This window comes from Drosophila serrata, unplaced genomic scaffold, assembly GCF_035046125.1.
Source record: "Drosophila serrata isolate PLE 108 unplaced genomic scaffold, ASM3504612v1 contig_184, whole genome shotgun sequence".
Classification (NCBI taxonomy): domain Eukaryota; kingdom Metazoa; phylum Arthropoda; class Insecta; order Diptera; family Drosophilidae; genus Drosophila; species Drosophila serrata.
In genome coordinates, this window is record NW_028257082.1 from 7,366,666 (window position 1) to 7,392,873 (window position 26,208).

Consider the following 26,208-nt stretch of genomic DNA (forward strand, 5'->3'; position numbering starts at 1 on the left):
GGCCCCGGGGCAGGCTACTCCTGCTTAAATGCCAAATTAAAACCATGTGGTTAAAGCGACAGTGGATGGCGGACGGGGTCAGGGGTCAGGGGTCAGAGTCCCACAACTGCGCCCCGTTTTTCCCTGTAAGCAGACTAAAATAAGCGTGCGTAATTTTATTTATGCCCCGAACACTGCTACATTTTGTAATTTTTGCATCCTGATGCAGTGGAGGGAGGAGGAAGGAGGGAGGAAAGAGAGGTCCTTCACAAGTCCTGCTGCCGCTACTGGATTTCGAAGCTGGCACTGGCCATGTCCTGGGATTCTTTGCCTTTTGTATGGTCAACTTTTTATTTTAATCAACTATTTAATGCTCTCACGGGAACAGGTTTTATATATCATCTATAATTTTATAGAAATATTTATGAAACTATGGAGATTTATATCTTTTCAGTTAGTTATATTTTGGAACAAATGTTGTTTAACAAAGTGTCAGAAAATGGCCATATAATACTGTTAACCATAGCACTTCAATAAGATAGAAGTTAACTAACTTCACCTAAGAAGTTTTACCTTATTAAACAATTTCAAAATTAATTTTAATCTCTAAACCTTCTCCCTTATTTTACTTTATCGTTAGAAACCTTTCTTTGCTCTCCAACTTCCATTAATTTAGTCAACTTTTAGTGGCAAAAAGAGTGTGGAAATAAAAACCCTACCCAAAAACCCTTACCACCGTGAACTTTACAACTGTCCAAATGAATATTTGCGGTTGCGCTTAATTCACAAGTAAAACAACAAGCCAAGCTCATTGCAAAGAATTGTCTCCCTTTTTTTATATATACATATATTTTGCTGTTGTTGTTTTCTCATTTTCCGCGAAAACTTTTATTGCAAACCAAAAATAAATAAAGGGAGTGGACAACACGGAAGCGAAACTTTTCGGCGACGCGTGGTCAGGTTTTTAAAAAAGCCACGTTGTCCCCGAAAAACACACAGTTTCCCTGTGGCACTAGTTTTAACCCATGTTTGCATTATAGTTTTGTGGCGCAATAAAAACGTCGCGAAGCGTTTCCTAATAGACTGGCCACCATCTCATTAATCTGCATATAGAAATGGGCAAGTGTATGTATGTGTGGCAAGCCAAGGAAGAGCCGTCGTCGAAGGCTGTCAAAGTGTCCTGGCCGAGGACTGGCAGGCTCATCCGCCTGTCAAGTGTCCAAGAAACCCCTTGGATTACTTGGCCAGAGTTCCAAGTTCGTAGTACAGAGTACAGAGTCCTTCGGTGCCGCCCCTCAGCACTCGACGACAACGACTTGCCTTTGGCTTTCACTTGACTTCCCCGTTTCGACAATTTTATGTGCAATCAAATGCAAATAGAAACAGAAAACAGAACAGAAATGCCAGGGAGGCAAATACAAACAGAAATAGTCAACAACACACAAACTTAGAACTAAAACTGACCTCATTTGTATTCCAACGATGGCGCTGTGATGGAAAACTGTCGGCTCTTGGCAGGCTCTCCAAATTGTCGGGCAGCTTGATGGGTTCGCCATCTGTAAAACGGGTGAGAAAATGGTTGTAGTAGAGTGTACTGAAAGCGCAAGTCGTCCGCCGACTTTTATAAATCAATTTTGCATATCTATATATTTTTCAAGCCCCACCAGTAGCCCAGCCAGTAACCCTTCCTTCCCACCTTTGTGACGCCCAACAGGTGCAACTGTCGGACATTCATAAATGCGACAAAAATGTAAATCAGTTTAGAGCAATGATTTATAGCTGGGTGTACAGGAGACAACTTAAAAAGGAGGAAAGAAATCCTATAATGTCAACATTAATAAACGAGTTTCTGCATTTATCCATTTATCACATCCCAAAAGATTTTCCCCTGGCTTTTCCCTGATTCAGTTTTCAGTTACCTCTGGCTGTGGCAGAATATGCGTGGCAAACTTTTTCGGCTTTGAGTCATTGAATAATTACCCACACTTAATGGTGCTTGCAACGTAAATCGAACCAACTTTCGGTTTATTAAAATGCCACGCAACTTGCCGGGTAAATAAACTTTGCGGCCAAACTGTAATTTAGCAAAAATGTGTAATAAAAGCGGACACATCTCTAGCCACCGACTCCTTCTCCGTCTCCAGCACATCGCACATCGTCGTATATCAAAGAGCCAATAGGTTGCACTCGAAGAGCCATAAAAAGTATTTGTACACAATTTATATAAAGTGCTTGGAGCGGAGCGGACCGGAGTGACTTTGCTTGCCAGTTCGCCGGTTTGTCAGTAAAAGGCCGCGTAACCAAAATGTGTTGCCAAATTGCAAATGCCAGACGATGGGGCGGGTTAGAGAGGTAGTGGGGGTGACAACCCCTTCCCAGAGCTGAGACTGTGCGTGGGGTTGTGGTGGCCCCTCAAAAGAGGTGAGCTCACATGAACCAGGGATCTGGCTATGATTTTATGATCATTATTTACCTGTGACTTAAAAAGGAACAATATTGTGTGGAATGATGAATTTGAATTATTGAGTAGAATTAAATTTAGTAAGTTAAGTTGATGTTATAAACCCCCAACGATTTTTTTTAATATTTTTTACTCTATCAGTATCAAAAGGAGACTTCATTTAGCCAATCGGAGTTGCTCAACATGTTTCCAGCAACATTACCGTAGTAACAACATTTACCTAGCAACATTTGTCTATCAACATTGATCCAGCAACATTTGCATAGCCACATTCGGCCATCAATATTTTTAGTACATTTCGTCAATATATTTTAAAGTTTTTCATATGTCATATAACTTAACATACAAAACTTTACATATCAAAAATTTTATAATAGAACCTAGCTGTCTTGCTTGTTTTTTATGTGTAAATAATTTTTGTATTCATGTTTTGTCAGATAAAAAAATATACATAAACTAGAAACAAACAAACTCTTTTAACAATACAATTAATATTTAAGCCAGACAATTTTATATCCTTGTAGAAAAAGTTAAAGAAAACCCCTACAATATAAACAGAAAGGAAACAAACTTCGGAAAGCTAAAGTTTGCAATAAATTATAAAATCAAATCGGAATTCGTTCATAACTAAGCTTAAAATATTCCCATTCTTTGTATGTTATAGATATTTATCGTAATTTTGTATGGTAATTTTAACGACAAATCAAAGTTTAAAAAACTCATAACTAAGCCAAAAAAGCACCAATTTTAAAAGCTGACCAATGTTAATTTTTATTAGGGCAACAAATCTGCATACTCAATTTAATATTTTAGGAATATAAAATTTTTGCCGATTTTTGACAATTATAATGATTTAACCCCTTATAAAATTTCGAAATTTTTGAAAAAACTAGATTTTGGCCGGAGATAGCTAGATCGATTCGGCTTTTGATTCTGATCAAGAATATATATGATTTATAGGGTCGAAAATGACTCCTTAACTTTCTTTTAAGCTTCTGACTGAAGGTAAAATACCATTTTTTAATCAATATTAACTATATTTTTATATGCAAATTTTACAACAAATCTAAATTTAAAAAACTCATAACTAAGCCAAAAATTCATTAATTTCAATTCGTTCATTTTTAGCCGGTTAATAAAACTGCATTTAAAATGTGAATTTTTGCCAATTTTCCAACATTTTAATGACCCCTTTCCTTAAAAAAAAAAAAAAATGTAAAACTTCTGATATAGCTGAAAAGATTCCCCTGTTGATGCTGATCAAGAATATATATGAATTATAGGTTCGGAAACGATTTCTTCACAGTGTTTTAAGCTTCTAACTAAAGTTATAATACCCTGCAAGGATATAAGAATCATGCACGCATCCCTGGGCTCGGCAAGGATTTTCCGAACCCTCCACAGTCACACTTTACTCCCAATGATGACGTTGATGTAGTTACTTTTTCAGGGCGTCGTTGTACTGGCAGTTGAAGTTGTTTATGCGATTTTTATATGGCCCACGTTTTGGCAAAGGACACACTCGCTCGATGGCAGTCCAGAGTAAGGCGTGAGGATGGGGCAGGTGGCGAATTGGCGACAAACTGTTTGCTTTGATCGCACTCTCCAGTTTTATGGCCAAACTAATTTGTCATCGCTGCCTTGGGCCCACCTCCTCCGCCGAGTTGTCATTGAGAAATGTTCAAGCGATAATTGTCAAAAATGTCGAAACAATCACAGTCAGCCCCCCTTCCGAACCCATACTTTTCCCAGACAGTCTTTGCGCCTATTTATAATGCAGTTGCTGCCATTGTTGTCAAAAGTGAGAGGGGGGAAAGGAATAACTCTGTTTGATTAATACAAATAAAAAGTTTTTTTAACTGCTCTCTGCATATTTCATGGCAAAGAGCTTCAAAAACTGACGTTGCCAGAGCCATCATAATAGACCTGGCCCAAAAGGGGGAGGTGGCACAAAGGTGTGCAGAAAGAAGGCCGGCAGCAGCAGCCGGGGACTGCCAAAAAATAAAAGAAGAGAAAAGGAAGGTAAACCCAAACCGCAGGTGAGGCGAGGCAACCGCGGTCCCATGTCGCCAATGTCGATGGCAACGTCAACGTGGCAGAAGTTTTCCGCCTGCCTCCCTCCGTTTTCCTCCTGTTTCTTTTTTTGCATTATTTTAAGCGGTGGAAGAAAAAACTTTAACAGGGGCAACAGCAGCAGCTTTTCTCTTATAATTTTCATTCACCGCTTAATTGTGACAAATGCGCTTTGGTACACAAGATTTTCTCATAATTTGTCTGAAGATTTAAAGGAGCAGGAGGAGAACTCTGGGGATAGGGAAGACCCCCTGGCCTGGCCTGGCCCGGCAGCAAATTGTAGAGATGGCCTCGACCATCATGTCCCACGAATTGACACGGCAAATAGCACAAAAGAGTTGATATAAATAATACATTTTCGTTTTATGATTTCGTGCCGCCACCACCACCTGTCCAGGTGGACTGACTGAACGAGACAGAGCTGCCAATTTGTGCTGCCTGCCAAATTGTGGCTAATAAATATCTCACCGGAAAGCGGCAGCATTGAAAGGGGGTTTGGAGCCATCTCCCTCTCTTCCTCTAGTCTATAAAACATACAAAAGAAAAATTGTTTTGCACTTTCGTAGAGGCCGCCAAAGTCAGCGAGTGTGAAATTACTTTTGTTCAGTCACACACTCTTGCCACAATTAAAAGCCATTAAAGTGTCTCGGAAATAGCCGCAAAACAACTACCAAATAGAAATAGAAATGGAAATGGAAAGAGAACTCTTTGGCCACGCAATTCTTTATCGCCACGAAATATATGGCAAAAGAAACATGGAAATAAATATCGCTATATATGGGCTTTAGTTAAGATAAGGCATGGTGACGTCTCCGAGAAGAAAAGCCAACCGAAAGCAGAGAGCCCAATAATAAACAAAGATAGCCTCATGGGAAGGCTATAACCAAAGAAGGCCAGAACAGACGTCATGGTTAAAACAAACAATCAAAGCAAAAGTTTTTCAAGATAGTAAATACAAATATGTGATTATTGTGGAATCTGTGGGGAACATAGTGCGGAAATACCAAGTAACTAATTCATAAGAAAAGAAAGAAAGAGATTCCCAGTCACCCTACTTCTCAGCTATATTCCCTACATTATCTATTATAAAAATCCAAAGCTTCTTCACTAACTCTCCTCCATAAATGACAGATGTGCAAATGATTTATAATGTAAGCAAAAATCCAAAACTAACACACACTCCACACGTTGCGCTTGATAAAAATCACATTTTGGCAAAGGAATAACCAAGTCTGTCGTTTTCCCATTTTCCTCCACTTTCCACTGCACTTTTCTCCAGCTGTGTGTTTGTGGCATTATAAGGAAACATTTCTCATCGAGTTTTGCATTTTTCCCGGCAAAAAGAACAGCAATTAAAAGACACATAACAGCAAATATGCATGTCAGGCGCGACGGGGCCAAACAATAATTAGCCCAAAAGTAGCAGCAGCAAAATGCAATTTCACCTCAAATGAGGAATATTTGCAAAAACAACGATGGGGCACAGTCATAGGAAAACTGGCAGTAGAACTGAGCACAACAGCGATTAACATAAAAATGCAACAAATGGGGGCCAAAAGGGGGCAAGTAAGTCTGAAAGTCATAAAAGTCCTATTAATGAATGAAATCTAAACAGAAAACGGCTAAAAACAAAAGCCAAAAGCCACAGTGAAACTTTGCAAAAATGTTATAAATTATTTACAATTTATGGTGGGGTCACAGAGAGGGGTCTTTCCTCCTCAGAGGAAGAGTCTTTGGCTCACATTGTCATCGCTGTCTTTTGTGTCTACGGGCAATGCAATTACGTGCGGATTTCATTACTTTTCGTTTGTTCTGTCTAAGTATTTTTATTCTCTTTGTATGGATATTATGCTGTTTTTAAATGTCATAAGGTATTGCTTATGCTGTGCATCATGAATAGATCTACAATTCTTTCTAATTCTATGGCCAAAAAATATGTAAATGAATCGATGGAAAGTCAGAGCAATCAAACTGATTGAAAATGGGTTTTAAAACATATAGGGTTATGAATTTGAGGAATTATACTAAGGTCAGTAAAAATATATTGTCAAATATAATAGGCCTTTTTCTCTCAGGATTGTTTACTATTAAAAAGCTGACTAAAAATAGTGTAACCTAAATTTACAAGTGTCCCATCTCAGCTAGCATCGTTTCATAAGTATACGAAATTTTTTAGATCGTTTCTTTAAGAATTTAAAAACAGCTTAGCTTTAACTGATTCCATTTTAAAGCTAAAAAATGTTTCCACTGTAGAAAAGATTGATTTAAATAAATTTTAAGACAAAATAGCTTTTAGAAAAATGTAAGAGCTGTTTCTCTATTTCTTTTACTATAACAAAGAGTACTTCCAACTTCGTCTTTACTCCCGACTTCAGCTAGTTGTTTCTGCTTTATTTTTTCTTACAAAAGACCCTCCTTTCCCCCATTTGGCATTACCGACTTGGCATAAATCTCGCGAAAAGGAAAGAATTTAATGCACTTCAGGTGAGGTAAACCAAAGGGCGCCTCCCTTATGTGTCTGATTTGCTGACACGAGGGCCAAAAGGATAAAGGGGGAAACTCTTAGTTAAGCTGCCTGCAAATTATATTAATATCGGGGCTCTTCATATCATATATTTTTTCCGGATTCACTCCATTTTATATTATTTTTTTTTTAGATTGCATGCAAGGTTTGTATAAGCTTCCCCCCGGGTTTGTTCTCGGTTTTGGTTTGAGTATATTAAAAATACGAATTTTTTCTACCAAAATGCAGGGAAAGAGTTGGTCCTGGGCTAACCGAAAAGCTGTAATTTATTTTAATGCCGGGTATTTATCATGATACACATACGTTTCTCAGGCCGAACCGAAAGGAAAAAACTGCTATTTCTATGTGGAAAATTTGCCGGTATTTTGTTTTTACATAAATTGTAAATTAAACATTTAAAGTGCCATGAAATTGGCACTGACTCTGAACGTGCAAAACCCTAAAAACACATGGCCTACGGTAATGCCGGGGCAATGGGTTCATTAAAAATACATAAAATCGGAACACTGTCCCCATCCATTCCCGTCCCACTCTCGAGTGCGAGCTGAAAACTAATATTTATCTAACAAAATTAATATGGTTTGTAAGCCAAATAGAGACGTAATGGTGGGAGGGGGGATGGCTGCAAAAACTGTTTGTCTAACCAAAAACAAACGACCGAATGTAGCACAATTTTCGGCAAATGCATCCTTCCGGCAGCAGGAATGGAGAAGGACAGCCCCCCTTTTCGAGCGATAAGCCAAATAAATAACGCAGGACGACAAAACAGAGGTCGACCGGCCGGCAGGATGCATTGTGTGTTCAATAAATCTATTTTTGGGGCTTCTCCCTAATCGAAACGCATCCGCACGGGACAGGTGGCTGGAGAGGTGCGAGGTGAGAGGTGCCAGGGAAAAGGCAACAAATTGCCATTGGATGGGCACAAGACCGGAAGCAGCAACAACATATTAATCCAAATTAGCATCAAAGTGATTTAATTGCTTGGAATTTCGGCGTTGGCAAACACTTTTCGACTTTTCGAAGGACGCAGCAGGACCAACGGATGCACTTGTAAACAAGACCAAAGAGAGGCAAGCCCACCTGGCTGCATTTTGTCAACATTTGGCCATCGATCAGGCTAACAACAGGACTCGTTTATATGTATATGTGCTGCAAATTTAAAGTCCTTCCAGCCCGATGCTCCTTCGAATTCGCAGGAATAAAACGGGGAAATGAAGTTCTCTCTCTCTCTCCATATCTATCTCTAGTATCCAAAGCCCTTGGCACGATTTATGTGGCTTTTAGTAATATGAGCAAATATATTACGTGACGGATCAGAGCCAGGGACCTGGTCGGAGGACAACTAATTGAATTGCTGCCGCTGAAAGCGAACAAACTCGAAACTCGAAATTAATAGGCGCACATCAAACACACAAAAAATAAAAAATATATAGACATATACGCCCACTGACGACGACTGGCAGCTGGCAGCGAAATTAAAGGGGAAACCTATAAAGACAGGACATTAGGACTTGGCCAAAAGGGATAACAAGTGTAGCCAACTGTGTAGCCTTCGAGGCTTGAGCAATATTTATTGAGTACGTGATCTTCTGACCAAATCCGTATGTGAGCGAGAGTTTTGAATTTTTTATTGCCCCCCGGGATGGACGGCACACCATCAAAAAAACCAAAAAAAAAGTGTCCCCCTCTCATGGATATATATACGTATGTGTGGTCTTCTGACAGCTGCCAACTTTTGGCTTTCTTTGGTGTCCTTTTTTTCCTCCTTTTGGCATGCAAAAGGCGGACAGCAAAGTGGCTTATTAAAAATTTTGTCAACTTGCGAGTTTCCTCCAGTTACTCCACCAGTGATTCCACTTTTTTACTACTTTTTCACACTCCCCTGGCCCCATGCATATATATTAGCCAAAAGATGACTGATTTTTTAGGGTTTCTTCAAATCATTAAAGACTTACAAGACTTATGTTCAATGTTCTTTTTATGGAATTTGATTTAGTGACTTAACGGAGGGAGTTTTTGTTTTATTTATCTAAACTCCTTAGAGTTAATTAAACTGTTTAATCGAGAAAGAATGCGATACTTCTGGGTAGTCTTAAGAAATCTACATAAATAGCAAATATTTTCAGGGATATTGGTTTAGTTTGTTTAGTTAGATTTCTATAAGTTTTTAGATTAATTGTTAAAAGATTTTCCCATTTAAAAAAGTTTTTCAAAGATTGTTTCAAAGCTTTTTACTTGAAACGACTCCTTTAAATGTAATTTTTCGCATAATTTATTAAAGAATTGAAGTTTTTAATGAAGACAACGAACTCCTGGGTGCCACAAAAACAATCCAATTGACGGCTAACAACAACAATAAACCCGGACACACACCACACACCACACACACACACACACACACTAAGTACACATAAACCTGCCTGCGCCGCACTTGTTGGTTTTTCACGACCCCAAAAAGTATGCTAAAAAAATCAGGCGCATAATGAAGCTGCTCATAAACGAAGTGTCTCCGCTTGCGCGGGTGTGTGTGTGTGTGTTGGTGTGTGCGGGTGCTGGTGTGTGTGATATGTTTACTTACACCCACGCCCCATTCTGAAGCTCCAAGGAGCCATTGTTCGCCATCTCGCACACATAAAAAACACTTAAAACGCCGTTAAGTTAAAATAATAAAGTTAAGCGGCCGCCGGGCAGCAACAAAATCTAATGTAACAATGGCTACAATAACAACAACAAAAGTTTGCAACAATTGCTGACATATTTCACAATGTGCAACAAAAGCAAGGGGACACACACGTGAGAAAGGTGAGAGAAGGTGTGCAAAAAACTAAGCCAACACAAAAGGCACTGAAGGTACATATATGCCATACGAGGGCATAAAGGCTGGAAAGAATGGAGTAAAAAAAAAGAGAGACACCAAATGTTGGGCATATTTTGCATTGTTGCTTACACACTCTTACACGCACAACAAGCACACACTCACACACACACACAAACACACACAGAGAGAGAGGGAGAGAGAGAGAGTGGGAAAGCCTTTCCTTTGGGCCTCCTTTCGGTGGCCTTTTGTTTCAATTGTCTGTAGTTTAGGTTTTAGGCGTGCGAGCCTCGTTATAGGTAACTGTAACTGTAACTGGTAAGTGTCCTGTGTGTACTCAGAGTGTGTGTGTGTGTGTGTTCGCTGGGTGTCCTTTGCGAAACAATAAAGGACTGTCAACATATGCGCGAGCCACGCCACCCGTGCACGCGTCTCTGGAATGGCGTGCGAATTATTGCCCAGGAAGATATGACATTAAATTTAATGAAATGTTCAGAAAATGCTAAAATCCATGTACTCCAAACGGTGTCCAAGACTGTGTTTTTCGCAAAAGTAGGGTGTAAAATCGAATTCGTGGGGAAAATAAAGCTTTTTAGTTGAGACAGCCTAGATTTGTGGCAAGTTTTGTACTTAAATTCAAAGAATACTTGTCAGATATCTTAAATAAAAAGGTTTATGAATATATTACCAGAAATCCCAAATGAAATGGTATATAAATCTGTTTGGATATTATTAAATTTCGGGTGAATGAACAATCAAAGTTTAGAATGGATGATAATGGATGAAAAATATAACCAATGAACTGATTTGAAAACACATTCGGTGTAAACATTTTAAGTATTACTTTTACCAAAATCCTACAAAAGAATCTCTACTAAAAAAACACACACAGACACATCGATATATGAATATTATAAAACACAACATCGATATGAAGAGAAAAACATTTGGTTAAAGACACAACATGCGACACCAAAAACAGAATAGATCGGTGGCTATTTCAAGTTGAAAAGACATAATTTTTAAGACTCAGAAATATTGTAGTCAAAGTTGTTTAGTTATCTGAAGGAATTACAATCAATAGCACTTATTTATGAACTAGCTTTTAAACCCTTACTGAACTACATACAAATTACTTCATGAAACCAAAAGGTTCTTCAAACAAAAATACACTTCTCTGATCTTTATTTATGTAATATCTAATATTCAGAAGGAAGATGCTTTAAAATCTGAAGTAAAAATAACTATTAAGAGAGGATTATAATTTTATAAGAAATTACTTAGCTTGGAAATGTTTTAGTTGATTTCTAAGTGGAGAATTTAAACCACAATCCCGAAATTTCTCATTTTAGAATCTAATAATTGCTCATTAAACCTTTTGCATTAACTGTAAAGTAAACTGTAGTTTAGTAACCTATTCTTCAATATCAATTATTTCCTGACCTCTAATCAACTTTAAATAGCCACCGGAAGTTAAGGACAGGGTACAACCTTTTTGCCGATCCCATTCACTTTGCCAAGGACTTCGTCAAGGAGCCACAAGAGCGCATACTTACTGACACTGAGCGGCATGAGGGCACTCTGCAGGTGACTGAAGATCTGCCGGTGGTGGTGATGGTGGTGGCCACCCAAGCTGGCGCCGCTAAAGTACAGGTGGTTCTGGTGCAGCGACAATTGCTGGTGATGGTGGTGGTGGTGATGATGGTGGTGCTGTTGCTGCTGCTGCAGCTGCTGCTGCTGTTGCTGCAAATGGTGATGTTGCTGCTGCACCACCGAGTGCTGCTGATGGGCCATCAATTGCTGCTGCTGCTGTTGCTGGTGTTGCTGATGCGACAGATGTTGCTGCTGCTGGAGATGTTGCTGCTGCTGTTGCTGCTGCACCGCCGAGTGTTGCTGCTGCTGCTGGGAGTGTTGCTGCCCATAGGCGGCATGTTGCTGCGGTACTGCTGCTGTAGTTGCTGCTGCCGTCGGTAGGGCAACAGCTGCTGCTGCTGCTGCCGCTGCAGCGGATGCTGTGGCCGCCGCCGCTGCTGCCGATGCAGTTGCTGTTGCCGCTGCCGCTGCCGTCGCTGTGGCCGTGGCTAGAATGTGATGATGGGTGGTGGTTGAGGATCGATGCTGGCTCTGGACCGTATTGAGGCTGTGAATGGAGGCGTGCACCGCCGACTGATAGATAATACCGTTGTTCGACATGGCCGTCATTGACTGGTGGTGGGCATAGGCAGCCATCGTTGGCTGCACCTGCACGCCCATCGTGGGCTGCACCGCTGCTGTGGCAGCCACAGGAGCCAGGGGCAGGGATCTGTAGCCAGCCATTATGGCTGCTGGATTGTTTTCAGTTAACTGTCACTGATGATCACCGATCACCGATCACTGATCACTAAGTCACTTGATCTGTTCCCGATTATATATCGTTTTTGCTTTTTGTTTCCGCCTTGAGCGTCTTTTCGCCTGGCGCTACGAGAGTGGACTGAATGGACCGCAACGGGGTCGGATTATTTCCTACAATTCGTTCGTTAAATTTGTAAGTTGAATTATTTTGTTCTCAGCCATAAATTAGTGGGGGGAAAGAGTAGATCTTAGTTAGTTCGGGTTGATAATGTCACTCCGTGACGATGATAAGGTCCGCGCCGCTTATCTGGACAGCTCCTCCAGCCTCTTCTCCGCTCGAGTCGTGTGTCAACAGAAATCTCAACCACACAAATTTCACAAATTTCCTGGACAATCCGAGCGACTAAACTAACTTGGCAAATGTTGAAATATTTATTATTGTAACTTTGCCTAACAGATTGTGGTTACTTTTTAGCTGTGATCGCAGATATTACACGGAAACTGAACCTTGAACTGGAGTTCAACGGCAAATACGTTGCCCAAGTTGCTGGCTACTTTTAAGAAAATATTATTTAAATATATATACATATATATATTTATCCGACTTATCAGCTGACAGCTGCCAGCTAAAAACTAGACTTTTGATAACAGAGAGAGCTCCAGTCTCGTGTCCCTAAACAATGTCCAAGAATTTCGTGAATCACAAAATGCCGGGGAATATCAAAACAATAAACGAACTTATCTTAATCTGCCTTAAAGTATTTACATTAAAACACCAATTAACAACATTGATCAACCAATAAAAAAACGACTACCAATAAAATTAAAAGGCACACTAAACACACAGATATATGTATATATATATACTATATATAAATAGGAGTCCAGGTCTTAAGTACACCAATTTAAATTGACGACACAACATCGAGAGGAACAACAAACAACATGAACGGAAGAAGAACGGAAGGCAAACAAACAAACAGAGTCGCTGGTACTTGGGTTAAAGTGTAAACAAATTACATAAACAAATTGTGGCAAGATTCTGCGATTAAATCATGTTTGCCAGATCAACCAATCCGTGGACAAATATTGATGGCAGCCATCTCCTCTGGCTTCACGTAAGCCAGCCTCAGCCTCTCCCGGCACCGGGATACGTCAAAAACGGAACGTAACGCGATGGCTTTGCAACGAAGGCCTCGGTTAGAGCCACATCCGACACGCTTGCCCAAGGTCTGAGAACTGAGAACTGAAAACTGAAAGCTGAAAGCTAACAGTGGCAAGCGGAAAGCTGGCAAGGACATTCGGCTGTTTGGAAACCGACAGGATACGAGGCGAGTTCGTGTCGAGTTATTGCATTTGTGCCCGGATTCGTCGGTTGGCCAGCAGCTTGGGCCCTAAGCAAGTGCGAGCGAGAACGAGAGCAGCTACTGCCAGGTTCAGGGAGATGATGGATAATGGTTGTGGAAAACCGTGCTTCCTTAAAAACTACATCTACTACTAATAGTTATCTAGTGGGTGAAGATAAGACGCCAGAATATCTGTATTTTTTCCTTACATTCAGTCATCTTTTACCTTAGATATATGTACAAGTTTTAAGGCGCAACTTAATCTTGGAGCTATAAAGCCCCATAGACATTAGCCTAATTTTCCTTAGAAATACCAAAGGAGCCACTGTGTGTGGGTTGGTCGACACAACACAGCACCTACACACACACACACACAGAGACACCCGCCCACACACACAGCTGAGTTTCTATTGCACAACACTGCTGTGTGTGTGTGTGGGTTTGATAATATTTTTAGGGGTTGTTCCCGACCATTAGAGACCTGCGCAATAGATCAAACCCCTGCCACCTAAAACTGGGTAGGCTCGTCGTCCTCGTTTGTCGTCAGCGTCGTCGGCTCCTCTTGGTCCTACCCCAAAAACAAAAAGCTAGCAAAACCAAAACAATAACAAAGTCCTCGCACAAAAAAAGGGGTGAGAAGCCTGCCCCTGCACGTGCCTGGAAAACCCTTGGACACCTTACACCTTTCGGGGGGGAGGCCATTCAAGTCCTTGTAGTTGTGCTGGAATTTTTAATCAAAACCAAAGCGCAACTATGCAACACGGACACGGATGCATGGCAGTTATTTAATATATATTTTAATATAATAATAAATACAGACTGTTTGGGCATGTTAATAATTGGGTTATTGATGGCAAATTCCTAGGCAGGTACGTATTTTATAATAACTAAAAATAGATTAATAGTCTGGCATTGGGTCAACCGCAAAATAATGGGGAAATATTTCATGAGCTAATTTTACGTTAGTTGTTTAGATAACGATTATTAGAGTAATATTAATTAAAATAAATCAAGCAAATATAACTTATTTTTAAAAATTACAACTGATTACCAGTATTTTTCCAACAATATATAGAAGATGGATATTTATCAGATAACCCCAGTTAGGTTTGGGTTTAGTTTTGAACTTGGAGCATTAAACTTAAGCTTTTACAATAATAAAAGTCTTAAAACTACCATAAACAGTTCGGCAGAGTTCTTTAACTATAAAGCACATAGAAACAAGAAAGGAAGCTAACTTCGGCATGCCGAAGTTTATATACCCTTGCAGATAGAACTTCCATGAATAGGAATCCATACAATATAAATTATATATATTTGTGTTAAAAAACAATGAAGTAATACCTGCTTTCATTTCATTCACCTATACATATTATATTTGCAGTTTTACATTCACAGATTTGCATTTCTCCTCTACATCAAACGATCGTTTGTATGGCACCTATATGATATAGTCGTCCGTTTTTCATGAAATTTGACACAAAATTTAAGACTGATATAAAATGGCTATACCTCAAGTTTGATGAAAATCAGCTGAAAACTGAAAAACTTATAAATTTAATTGTATTAATTTCTCGATCGTTCCTATGGGAGCTATATGATATAGTAGTCCGATTTTCAAAAAGTTTTGTGCAAAATTGTAGAGTATATATATATATATATATATATATATAAAATGGCTATCTCAAATTTGATCCAATTCTATTGAAAACTGAAAAAGTTAAAAATTTTTTTGTAAAAATTTTCCGATCATTCCTATGGCAGCTATATGATATAGTCGTCCGATCCGGCCCGTTCCGACATATATACGAGTGAGAGTATATAGAAGGCTAACTACAAAGTTTCATTCAGATAGCTTCAAAACTGAGAGACTAGTTTGCGTAGAAACGGACAGACGGACAGAAGGACAGACGGACAGACGGACAGACGGACAGACGGACAGACGGACATGGCTAGATCGACTCGGCTGTTGATCCTGATCAAGAATATATATACTTTATATAGTCGGAGGTGCCTCCTTCACTGCGTTGCAAACTTCTGACTGAAATTATAATACCCTGCAAGGGTATAAAAAGCAGCATTTTTAAATATTTCAAATGGAAATCATTAAGAAATTAACTGACATGAATCAGATATTACGTGTTATAGAAAAACTAAAAATATTTACTGATTATTATTACGGTTTAACACTGATTTAAATTTAATTGAATATATTTTTGTGTTAGTTCACGAGCTCGTTATACAGCTCCAAAAAATATTTTTTTCCTATTTGGATTTAGTTATCCCAACTAAAGCCATGTGGACAGTCATATTGTCATGACATCCATCAAGGTTGAGAGCAAGTTCAAGAGTCTTCACTGTAATATTCATGACAACACTATAGGAGAATTTCCAGTTTGTAGAATCAAAGCCATAGATCGCTTCAGGAATACTATCAGTGTTACCTTCTTGGCGAAAAAGGCCCGAGAGAATATCATGGTAATTTCTTATAGTACCTAAAAAATGTATTAATAATTAAAATCCCACCAGGTGCGAGTCGAGACGCTGAAGAGAGCCAACGGCTGGCAACCATTTCTGGCAAGCGCAATAATTTTCTTTGGAACCTGGGCTTTTCCTACCTGGAACCATACCTAAAACAAAGCTCCACTTGCCCCTTGAAGGTATTAATCTGATTTTAAAGTCGAAAGAAAATATAAAATTCAGTATTTAATTCACAGATCAATGACACAATTAAGTGTAAAAATTTGGAGGTGGATTTTGAGCAATTTCCTGCTCGTTTTCCAATTGAGACTGGAGAATATGGCCTGAGACTAGGATTTTATTACAATGGAGGTGTCACGGTCTCTATTAATGGTTCAGCGCAGTATTCCAATTACAGGGAACATTAAATCCGAAATGATGCATGGATTGATCATGATTTTTTGAACAAATAAAACTGTTTACTTTATGGACCATGAACACATTCAGAAAACTAAGGATACACTCGTAAAATTATTAAGAGAATTTGGGAAAAACTAGCGTATAACACTGTAAGTAAAAGAGATATTAAGGAAAGCACTGAAATAAAACACTATAAGTATAACAGTTCGCTTTTCTTTTACCAAATAAATAATCCATAGCTTTTTGGAACATGAAAATATTAACTAAGGAAAGAATCGTGGTGTAACAAAAGATTTATATGAATAAATAAATTACTTTTCACTCTGTAAACCTTAATATTTTATTACACCAGATTTAAACTGGTATGTTATATATTAAATCAAATAAAAATATACTTTTGGTTGTTGAATTTTTCAAACAGAAATGAATTTTTAATGGTTTTTTAATTAACCGTGGTTTAATTTTGCTATAGCACATATAAGCTTAAAATGTCTCAACAAGTTTTTATATGGTTTAGTTTTCTAAGCAAAAGCCATGTGGGCAGTAATCTTATTAACCTTTTTCCTGGTGACCACCGACGGTCATAAACTGGAGAGCAAGTTCAAGAGTCTTCACTGTAACGTTTACGATCCAAGTGTTGGAGAGTTTCCACTTTGCAAAATCAAAGCTTTAAATCGTTACAAGAACACTATAGGCGTTACTTTCCGATCAAAATTATATCAAGATAAAATAATGGTAAGTCTTAAAGAGTCTTGGAATATAAAAAGAAGAGATTGAATATTTCATGAGCTAATTTTACACGTTAGTTATTTAGATAATGATAATGATAATCAGAGTAGTATTAATCAGTTGCCTAAAATAAGTCAAGCAAAAATAACTCATTTTTAAAAATTACAACTGATTTCCAGTATTTTTCCAACAATATATAGGAGATGGATATTTATCAGATAGCCCCAGAGGGTTCTTTGAGTTGGGTTTGGGTTTAGTTTTGGACTAGGAGCATTAAACTTAAGCTTTTACAATAGTAAAAGTCTTAAGACTACCATAAACAGTTCGGCAGAGTTCTGCAACAGTTCAGTTCAACACTGATTTAAATTTAATTGAACATATTTTTGTGTTAGTTAACGAGCTCGTTATACAGCTCCAAAAAATATTTTTCCCCTATTTGGATTTAGTTTTCCCAACTAAAGCCATGTGGACAGTCATATTGTTAACCCTTTTCCTCATGACATCCATCAAGGTGGAGAGCAAGTTCAAGAGTCTTCACTGTAATATTCATGACAGCACTATAGGAGAGTTTCCAGTTTGTAGAATCAAAGCCATAGATCGCTTCAGGAATACTATCAGTGTTACCTTCTTGGCGAAAAAGGCCCAAGAGAATATCATGGTAATTTCTTATAGTACCTAAAAAATTTATTAATAATTAAAATCCGATCAGGTGCGAGTCGAGACGCTGAAGAGAGCCAACGGCTGGCGACCATTTCTGTTCAACTTTACGGTTAACGTATGCAATTTCTTGGAAAAGCGCAATAATTTTCTTTGGAACCTGGGCTTTTCCTACCTGGAACCATACTTAAAACAAAGCTACACTTGCCCCTTGAAGGTATTAATCTGATTTTAATCAAGTCTTATCGAAAGAGAAATATAAAATTCAGTATTTAATTCACAGATCAATGACACAATTAAGTGTGAAAATTTGGAGGTGAATTTTGAGCAATTTCGTGCTCGTTTTCCCATTGAGACTGGAGAATATGGCCTGAGACTAGGATTTTACTACAATGGAGGTGTCACGGTCTCTATTAATGGTTCAGCGCAGTATTCCAATTACAGGGAACATTAAATCCGAAATGATGCATGGATTGATCATGATTTTTGAACAAATAAAACTGTTTACTTTATGGACCATGAACACATTCAGAAAACTAAGGATACACTCGTTAAATTATTAAAAGAATTTGGGAAAAAGTAACGTATAACACTGTTAGTAAAAGAGATATTAAGGAAAGCACTGACATAAAACACTAAGTATAACAGTTCGCTTTTCTTTTACTAAATACATAATCCATTGCTTTTTGGAACATGAAAATATTAACTAAGGAAAAAATCGTTACATTCGATACACTCGTCGTATAACAAAAGATTTATATGAAGAAATAAATTACCGTTCCCTCTGCAGACCTTAATATTTTACCACACCACATTTAAACTGTTATACAGATATAAATCAAATAAAAATATACTTTTGGTTGGTGAATTTTTCAAACAAAAATGCATTTTTAATGGTTTGTTTAATTAACCGTGTTCTAATTTTGCTAAAGCACATATTAGTTTAAAATGTCTCTATAAGTTTTTATATGGTTTAGTTTTCTAAGCAAAAGCTATGTGGGCAGTAATCTTATTAACCTTTTTCCTGGTGACCACCGACGGTCATAAACGAGCAAGTTCAAGAGTCTTCACTGTAACGTTTACGATCCACGTATTGGAGAGTTTCCACTTTGCAAAATCAAAGCTTTGAATCGTTACAAGACCACTATAAGCGTTACTTACCGATCAAAAATATATCAAGATAAAGTAATGGTAAGTCATAAAGAGTCTTAGAATAAAAAAAGAAGAGATTGAATGAATGGAATCTGGAGCAGGTTCGATTGGAGGCTTTGAAAAGAGCCAATGGATGGCGACCATTTCTATATAATATGACACTTGACGCGTGCAACTTTATGAAAAAGCGCAACAACTTTTTAGCGAATTTGGCATTTTCTTACCTGGAACCGTACCTAAAGCTGAACTACAGTTGTCCATTGAAGGTTTTTAATTAACTTATTAACTTTATACATAAATTTCATAATAAATTCTGTATTTGATTCACAGGTCAATGACACATTCAAGTGTGAAAATTTGCAGTTTGACATGGAGAAAATCCTCAAGCGTTTTCCGGTCGAACCGGGAGAATATGGCATGAGGATGGGCTTTTTCTACAAAAGCGATATCAAGGTCTCCATTAATGGTTCAGTTCAGTACTCTAACTACAGGGAAAATTAGATCAAGTTTCTCTTCAAAGACCCTAAGAATTCTTTTCAAGTCAGTCAACCTTTTCAAAAGGACATTAAGTTTTACTGTAAACATCTATTATAAAATAAATATATAAAAAGTTTGTTCAACAATAATTAAGCTATTAAATGCTATTCAAAATTGGCTAGACTTGCAATATTTAGTTTCAGTTCATTAAATATCAGTTCAAAGCTCAATATCAAAGTTCATTGTGAATAAAACATTTTGAAAAGATAAAGATTTAACTTTGATTTATGCAATACCTTAGCCTCAGCCATGAAATATAAAAGAAATATTTAATTACCAAACATACCATTCATGTTTTAATGGTTTAAATATTTTAGGTTTTTAAATATTGGAATTGCCTAAAATTGCACTGCTGTTCAAGTAATTTAACTCTTTGATTGGTCACCATTTAAGTGAATCCGTCACCTGATTTAGCCCGCCTTATATTTTCACCTTTATTTACTAAACAATTCAGTTCTGTTTTTGCCATCCAGGAGCCATGTTAGCCGTGGTCATCTTTGGCCTAATCCTGTTGTCCTCCGTGCAAGTGGAGGCCAAGTTCAAGAGTCTTCACTGCACCAACTACAACAAAACCCTGGGCGAAATTTTACTATGCAGAATCAAGGCCATCAACCGATATAGAAACTCGATTAGTATTCAATTCAGGCAGAAAACAACTGTCCATAATGTGCATGTTAGTGAAACAAGAAAAATATATACTATATAGAGTGAAAAATTACAATATCATAGTGAAAATGATAAAGGACATTCGGCAAAAACAGTTGAATCTGTTAAAAAATCTAGTTACTCTTAAAAGTGATGATAAGAAATTAAGTTTCTATAATAATTAATCTAACAAATTTCTATTTATATTAAAAAATACAAGTATGCTTCTAAAGTCGTCTTTAAAAGTGTGAAATCTTTGACCTAACTGTTGAATATATTCGTACCTCTATATATTTCAAACTAAATAGTCTTTATTTTCCTTCCTTAGATGCGTCTTGAATTATTTAAACGAGCAAATGGCTGGCGTCCTTTTCTCTACAATATATCATTTAATTTGTGTGACTTTCTCTCAAAAAGAAACAATATGATCGTTGGACTAGGCTATGAATATATTAAACCATATATACCCATCACCAACTACACTTGCCCCTTTAAGGTATACAAAGGTTTCGTGTCTATAATTACTTTAATTCATTTCCATATATTTTTCTATTTCTAGAAAGGACACTTGATTAAAGTTACGGATCTGGAATTTGATATTGAAAAATTTCGCGTTCGTTTTCCCATTGAAACGGGCGAGTACGCATTGCAATTGAGTTTCATAGTAGCGAGAATTGTGACCTTGACCCTGAATGGATCTGCGGAATATCACAACTATCGAGAACACTAGCTGCAAATAATATACGATTTCAAGTTTATAATGAGCAAAACTAATTTGTAATCATTATAATAACTAAATTGATATCAATAAAATTATAAATATGTGAGCATAAATATAAACTCTATTTTAAAATCAAACATGGAAAGGATTTAACATTACTTTGAGGTTCGAAATTATTTAAAATTATTATTAAATATTTAGTTTTCCATATAACACACACTTTAAACCCTAAAACGTTTTTAATAGACTTTTAATGAAGTTAATTTATAATGCATCAAAAGCCAGCCAATAATGAAATGTGATTTTAATGACAAGCTGTGAACAAGTTTAGCCATATTTTTGTCATTTTATAAATCAGTACAACTCAGTAAAGATCATGTTGTGTTTGCTCATACTTTGCCTTTTCTCTAACCTGCTGTCAGTAGAGTGCATATTCAAGAGTCTTTACTGTACCATTTATGGTCACAATTATGGAGAGTTTACTATGTGCAAACTGAAAGCTATAAATCGATACAGGAACTCAATCAGCGTTTACTTTCGCCAGGTGCAGCCTGCCGAGAAAGTTATGGTATTTATATGGAACACGTTGATATTTGAAAATATTATATGATATTAAACTTTGATTTATGATGTGAGTTTCTAAATAATCTGATTTGTAATAATGTATCACAACAAAATATGCAATTGTATGTTAAAGGGTATTAAAGGAAATATCAATAAAGTGCTTATATATTAATTTACAAGTACTCAAACCGAGAAATTGGAGTATGTACAGAATATAATAATATAACTATAATTATAATTAATATTATGATATACATAGAAGAAAGTTCTATTTATTGAGAAGGTAATTAAAGGTGAGGGTATTAAACTCACCAGGATCTTCATAATCAGAAAACAAAATAATTTTAACTTTCTAAATGAATTTTAGCTCGTCTAAGGAAAAATTTTAACACAGCAACAAGTTTAGCTTTAACAAAAAAGGAAAACAACTTAGAGAAACCCAAGTTTATATACCTTTGCAATTTGCAATTGAATTTTAAAATAGAGTCGAAAATCGATCGCTAAAAATATTCGCATTCTTTGAATCGATATTTATCGAAATTTTTATATGAAAATTTTTCCCACAAATCAAAATTTTAAACGCTTATAACTAAGTGAAAAACCTATAAATTTAAATTCGGAAATCGTTCCTATTTTAATTGTTTTTAGATCAATAAATCTGCATACTCAATTTAAAAATTAAAAAAACTAAAATTTTTGCCAATTTTTGATTCCAATTTTGATGCTAATTAAGATTATACATATATGATTTATAGAGTCGGAAATGACTCCTTTATAGCGTTACAAGCTTCAGACTTAAATTATAATACCGTGCAAAGGTCTAAAAACGGTTTAGTATATAAGCAAGTTAAAACACACAACTAAATCCTATTTCAAAATTTAAATAAAAAAGTTGATGTCACCAAACTGTAATTAAGTCTCAAACATTTCGCTTGAATAAGCATCCATTTAACAAAAATGAATAAACCGAAAACATTGTTTCGGTAAATATGTGGAATGTGTGATTAGAGTTCTAAAATGAAATGCGGCGCAAATGGCCAAAGCAAATCAGGGCAGAGCAAACACGGCCTGAAAATTGGGTAAAAGGCCAAAAAAAGAGAAGGACAAGCCAGCCGCCAGGACTTTGACACAATAATCAAACGAAGTGTCCTTTGTGTGTGTGTGAAGGGAAAATGGGGAAAACAAGTGAAAGAAAAGCAAGGGCTTGCAAAAGTGGGCGTGGCTGGGTCAAATTAGGCACAGTGTTATCTAATTAGCCACCTACAGGAGGAGATACTCTACACGCTTTTCCACTGCCACACTATCTGTGTGTGTGTGTGTGTGAAGTGGTGCCAGGCGCCGGCCATCATATTTTGCAATTTAACTCACACGAAAAGATTTTCCTTGCCTTTGTTTCCTTTTTTTTCGCCAATTTTTTTCACTCACTTTTCTGGCACTAGCCCTGGGTTTTTTCCTCTGATTTTTTCTATTTTATTTTTTTGGAGGCGCTCAAGTTTCATAACAACGGAAATGCAAAAGTTTTGTGCAAAACAAAGCGCCAACTTTTTTATTTCTCTTGGCAATTATGTGCTCAAGGAGAGAGACAGGAGCAGGAGCAGGAGTTTGGGAAACGGACTCAAATAATGATAATGAAGCACACAAGGAAGGCACTCTCTTTTGGGCTTTTTGAACAAGAAAAATGCCCAACAAAAAAAAACAGGTGTAATGCTTTTTTCCACAATTTTTATTTCCAGGTTTTGCTTCTTCTCTTGACGGGTCTTGCATGCAAAAGTATCTCATAGATACTTTCACACACATGTGTGTGGGGGTAATTTGTTTAATTTGCTTGCCTTTCGGCTCGCAAAAAAATAAAAAAGAGAAAAAGAAAACTCAACTGATAGAAGACCTCACCGAAAGGCAAATTTCGTGGCTTTATTTCACTCGTCTCTTTATTTGTATTTATTTTGAAGGTTGGCCGCCTTTTAGCTAATGGCCATGGCGAATATGATAGGGATAACATGGGAAAAAGGGTGCCGACAAACAAAAACTAAAGTCAAACTAAATTAAAATATTTTTTAAATTCAGAGCTACCAACTACTACTCCATACTGGGGGCTTGGCAAAAGTTTTATCAATAAAATGCAAAGCGGGCAAAAGTCGTCTGTTCGAGGTTTATTTGCTTGCTTTGCTTTTAGCATTTGTTTAACTGCAAATCAGATATAGATCTTCTCCCAAAATGTCTGCATTCAGCATACACACACTCGCTTTGTGTGTGTACATATGGGAGTGTGCCGGCAATTGAAACATCAGCAATACTTGAGCTTTGCAATATGCTCAACAGCTCAACACCCCCACACAGAGAACGAGATGTTGCACGAATCTGGCTTAAAAATCACTTAGACTCTTCTCGCCTCGTTTTGGCCTGTCAGCAGAAAACCCAAGGCGCCAAGACGACACTCATGTATCGAGTGCCATAATCAACACTACTCCGGGCTCATCCTGCTCCTCCTGGTCTCTCACCCTTTGGACTCTATTTTTTCTGTGGACCTAAGCACATTGTCCCAGGGTCCTCGGGCTTTGCTCGCCAATCGTTTTCAAGAGTTGTCCACTTGCCTAATCTGCACTTGAATCTCGGAAGGAATGTTTCCAGGAACATTTATTACCAGCTGCCAAAATGCGTGGGCAGGGGCCATGAGATAGTTCAAGTGCCTCAAAGTGTTTCTAATCGATGGATTTTTAAGTACTTTCAAATAAGATTTTTAAATTTAAGGAGAATCAAGAGATATACGGATGTTTTTTTCAGCAACAATCCTAACTAAAATTTCAACACAAATAAATTGCTTGATATAATATAAATACATTAATGGAAACAAACTTCGGAAAGCCGAAATTTATATACCCTTGCAGTTTGCAATTTGATTAGAGGATAACATTAAAAATCAATCATAACATATCCCAAAATATTCCCATTTTTTGTATAGATATTTATCAATTTTTTTATATGACAATTTTTCCCCAAAGTTTTAAAAATTCATAACTAAGTCAAAAGATAATATATTTCGATTCGAAAACCTTTCCTATGCTAGTTATTATTTGGTTAATAAATCTGCATACTGCATTTAATAATTTAAAAAAGTCAAATTTTTTGCCAATTTTTGAAAATTTGAACGATGTAACCCCTTATAAAATTTTGAAATTTTGAAAAATTTTCAAGATCAAGAATATATATGATTTACAGGGTCGGAAATGACTTCTTCACAGTCTTACAAGCTTGTGACTAAAATCAAATTACCCGGTTAGGGTATAATAATGGTATCCTTTCATATATTCAATTTGTATATATCGAAACATATAAAAGAAAAATGTTAGTTCACTTTTTATCCTCCATTAACCAAAAAATATATCGGGTTTGATATATATATAAAATATACGCAACTAAGCAAACTAAGCTTAAGAAATGTTCAAATAATTAACTCTTCAACCTATTTAAGTATATTAATGTTACAAATTTTAGAGTACTTCAAAAAAAACCCCTCTATTGTTGTATATATAACAAATCCCTATTAAATACAAATCCCTTAAGTAAAGTTGTAACTCTCAATTGGCTCAAATTGGTATCGTTGAGAGTCCTGAGCACTTTATGCCCAAACAAATTGATTTCTTTTCCTTTCTTTTCTTTTTTGGAAATCATTGAGCCGCTCGCCACTTGCCGAAGCTCGTGAAAAGTTTGCCAGAATAACTTGTTACTCAGCACACACAGCGCTAATGAAGACGGTACACACACAGAGACACACCACTTCCCTCTCTCTCTTGGAGTTGGCCAAAACACTGGACACCAGGGAATGAACTTAGAAGCGCTCCCAGACATTTCGGGTGTGAAAATCAATGGGCAATAGCATTCACAGCTGAGTGCAGCCGCCAAACCCTGGGGGGCGGTCCAAGATGCTTCTCGATTTAATTGAATAATTGTTAGGCATGCCACGTACACCGAATTCTTGGTAAATCAGCGAAATTTCGACTTTCGAAACAAAACAAAAAACACAGAAATGGCTAAAATCAGCCTCAAAATAGGCAACACAAAAAGAGGGCGATACAAAGCAAAAGCCCCAAGCCTAGGCGAATCTTTCGCCCCGGAGACTGCGTCAGGCTTTGTTTTTCGGTCCCGATGCAAATGCACCTGCATCAGCAGCAGGAACACCTGCTGGATGGATACCCCTATCCTATCCTATCCCATCGATTTATGCGCCGCATTTGAAATTCGTAGCTATATGAAATCCTCGAGACTTACCGTTCCCAAGTGGCACATTCGTTGTCGATTGTTGCTGCTGCTGCTCGGACGTCACCGCGTTGGACAATTTATTTGATGTTGTGGTGGCTGTCGTTGCCGTTGCCGTGGTGGCCATTGTGGCCTCCAGCTTGCTGCTACCTCCGTTAATGGCCAATGTGGTGGCGCTTTTGCCTAACCTCAGTATAGTGGTGGCCGTCGATGATGATGATGGCGCGTTGACCGCTGTTACTCCCGTGCCCGATGCTGTCGTGGTTGCAGCCGCCGCTGCCTTGAGCTTGTGCAGTGCTCCTGCCACACCCTTGGCCGCCTTTGTGGTGCGTGTCACGCTGAGAATACTCGATGTGGAGAGGGAGTTACTCGCTGGCGGTGAAGTTGCCATGGAGGTATTGGCAGTCGCCGAGCTGGCTGTGGAGTTACGTATGACCAGAATGGACTGTGACTTCTCCAGACGTTTGAGGGTCTGCAGCACAAAGGGTGACTTGGTGTCGCAATTGCTCTCGGAACTAAGACTTCGCGAGGCCTGTAAGT

At 37.6% G+C, this 26,208-nt stretch overlaps 2 protein-coding genes and 1 pseudogene across 15 annotated transcripts in view; 2 read left to right on the plus strand and 1 right to left on the minus strand.

Annotated features, from left to right (window-relative positions):
• The window catches only part of LOC110189235 (uncharacterized), a 108,866-nt gene extending 87,903 nt beyond the window's left edge, over window positions 1-20,963 (plus strand). Inside the window, exons 1-3 of one of the 3 annotated variants that reach the window (XM_086828682.1) lie at window positions 16,491-16,558; window positions 20,458-20,625; window positions 20,689-20,963. In XM_086828682.1, the coding sequence (XP_086684808.1) occupies window positions 20,458-20,625; window positions 20,689-20,859 (339 nt within the window). In that variant the 5' untranslated portion in view covers window positions 16,491-16,558 and the 3' untranslated portion in view covers window positions 20,860-20,963. Of the gene's footprint in view, window positions 1-16,490; window positions 16,559-18,798; window positions 20,158-20,457; window positions 20,626-20,688 lie in introns of those variants that run through there. The other 2 variants (XM_086828683.1, XM_086828681.1) reach the window with 2 other exon arrangements.
• The window catches only part of Camta (Calmodulin-binding transcription activator), a 43,502-nt gene that overhangs the window by 13,170 nt on the left and 4,124 nt on the right, over window positions 1-26,208 (minus strand). For 8 of the 11 annotated variants that reach the window (XM_086828656.1, XM_086828658.1, XM_086828651.1 and 5 more), the window contains exons 3-4: window positions 25,681-26,200; window positions 1,444-1,535 (exon numbers count right to left, since the gene is read on the minus strand). In XM_086828656.1, coding sequence (XP_086684782.1) covers window positions 1,444-1,535; window positions 25,681-26,200 — 612 coding nt within the window. Of the gene's footprint in view, window positions 1-1,443; window positions 1,536-11,408; window positions 12,592-25,680; window positions 26,201-26,208 lie in introns of those variants that run through there. The other 3 variants (XM_086828660.1, XM_086828661.1, XM_086828659.1) reach the window with 1 other exon arrangement.
• On the plus strand, window positions 15,759-18,335 carry LOC110189399 (uncharacterized; annotated as a pseudogene). The gene is made up of 5 exons (XR_015270691.1): window positions 15,759-16,007; window positions 16,059-16,189; window positions 16,247-16,369; window positions 17,848-18,012; window positions 18,079-18,335. The product of XR_015270691.1 is annotated as an uncharacterized LOC110189399 (transcript).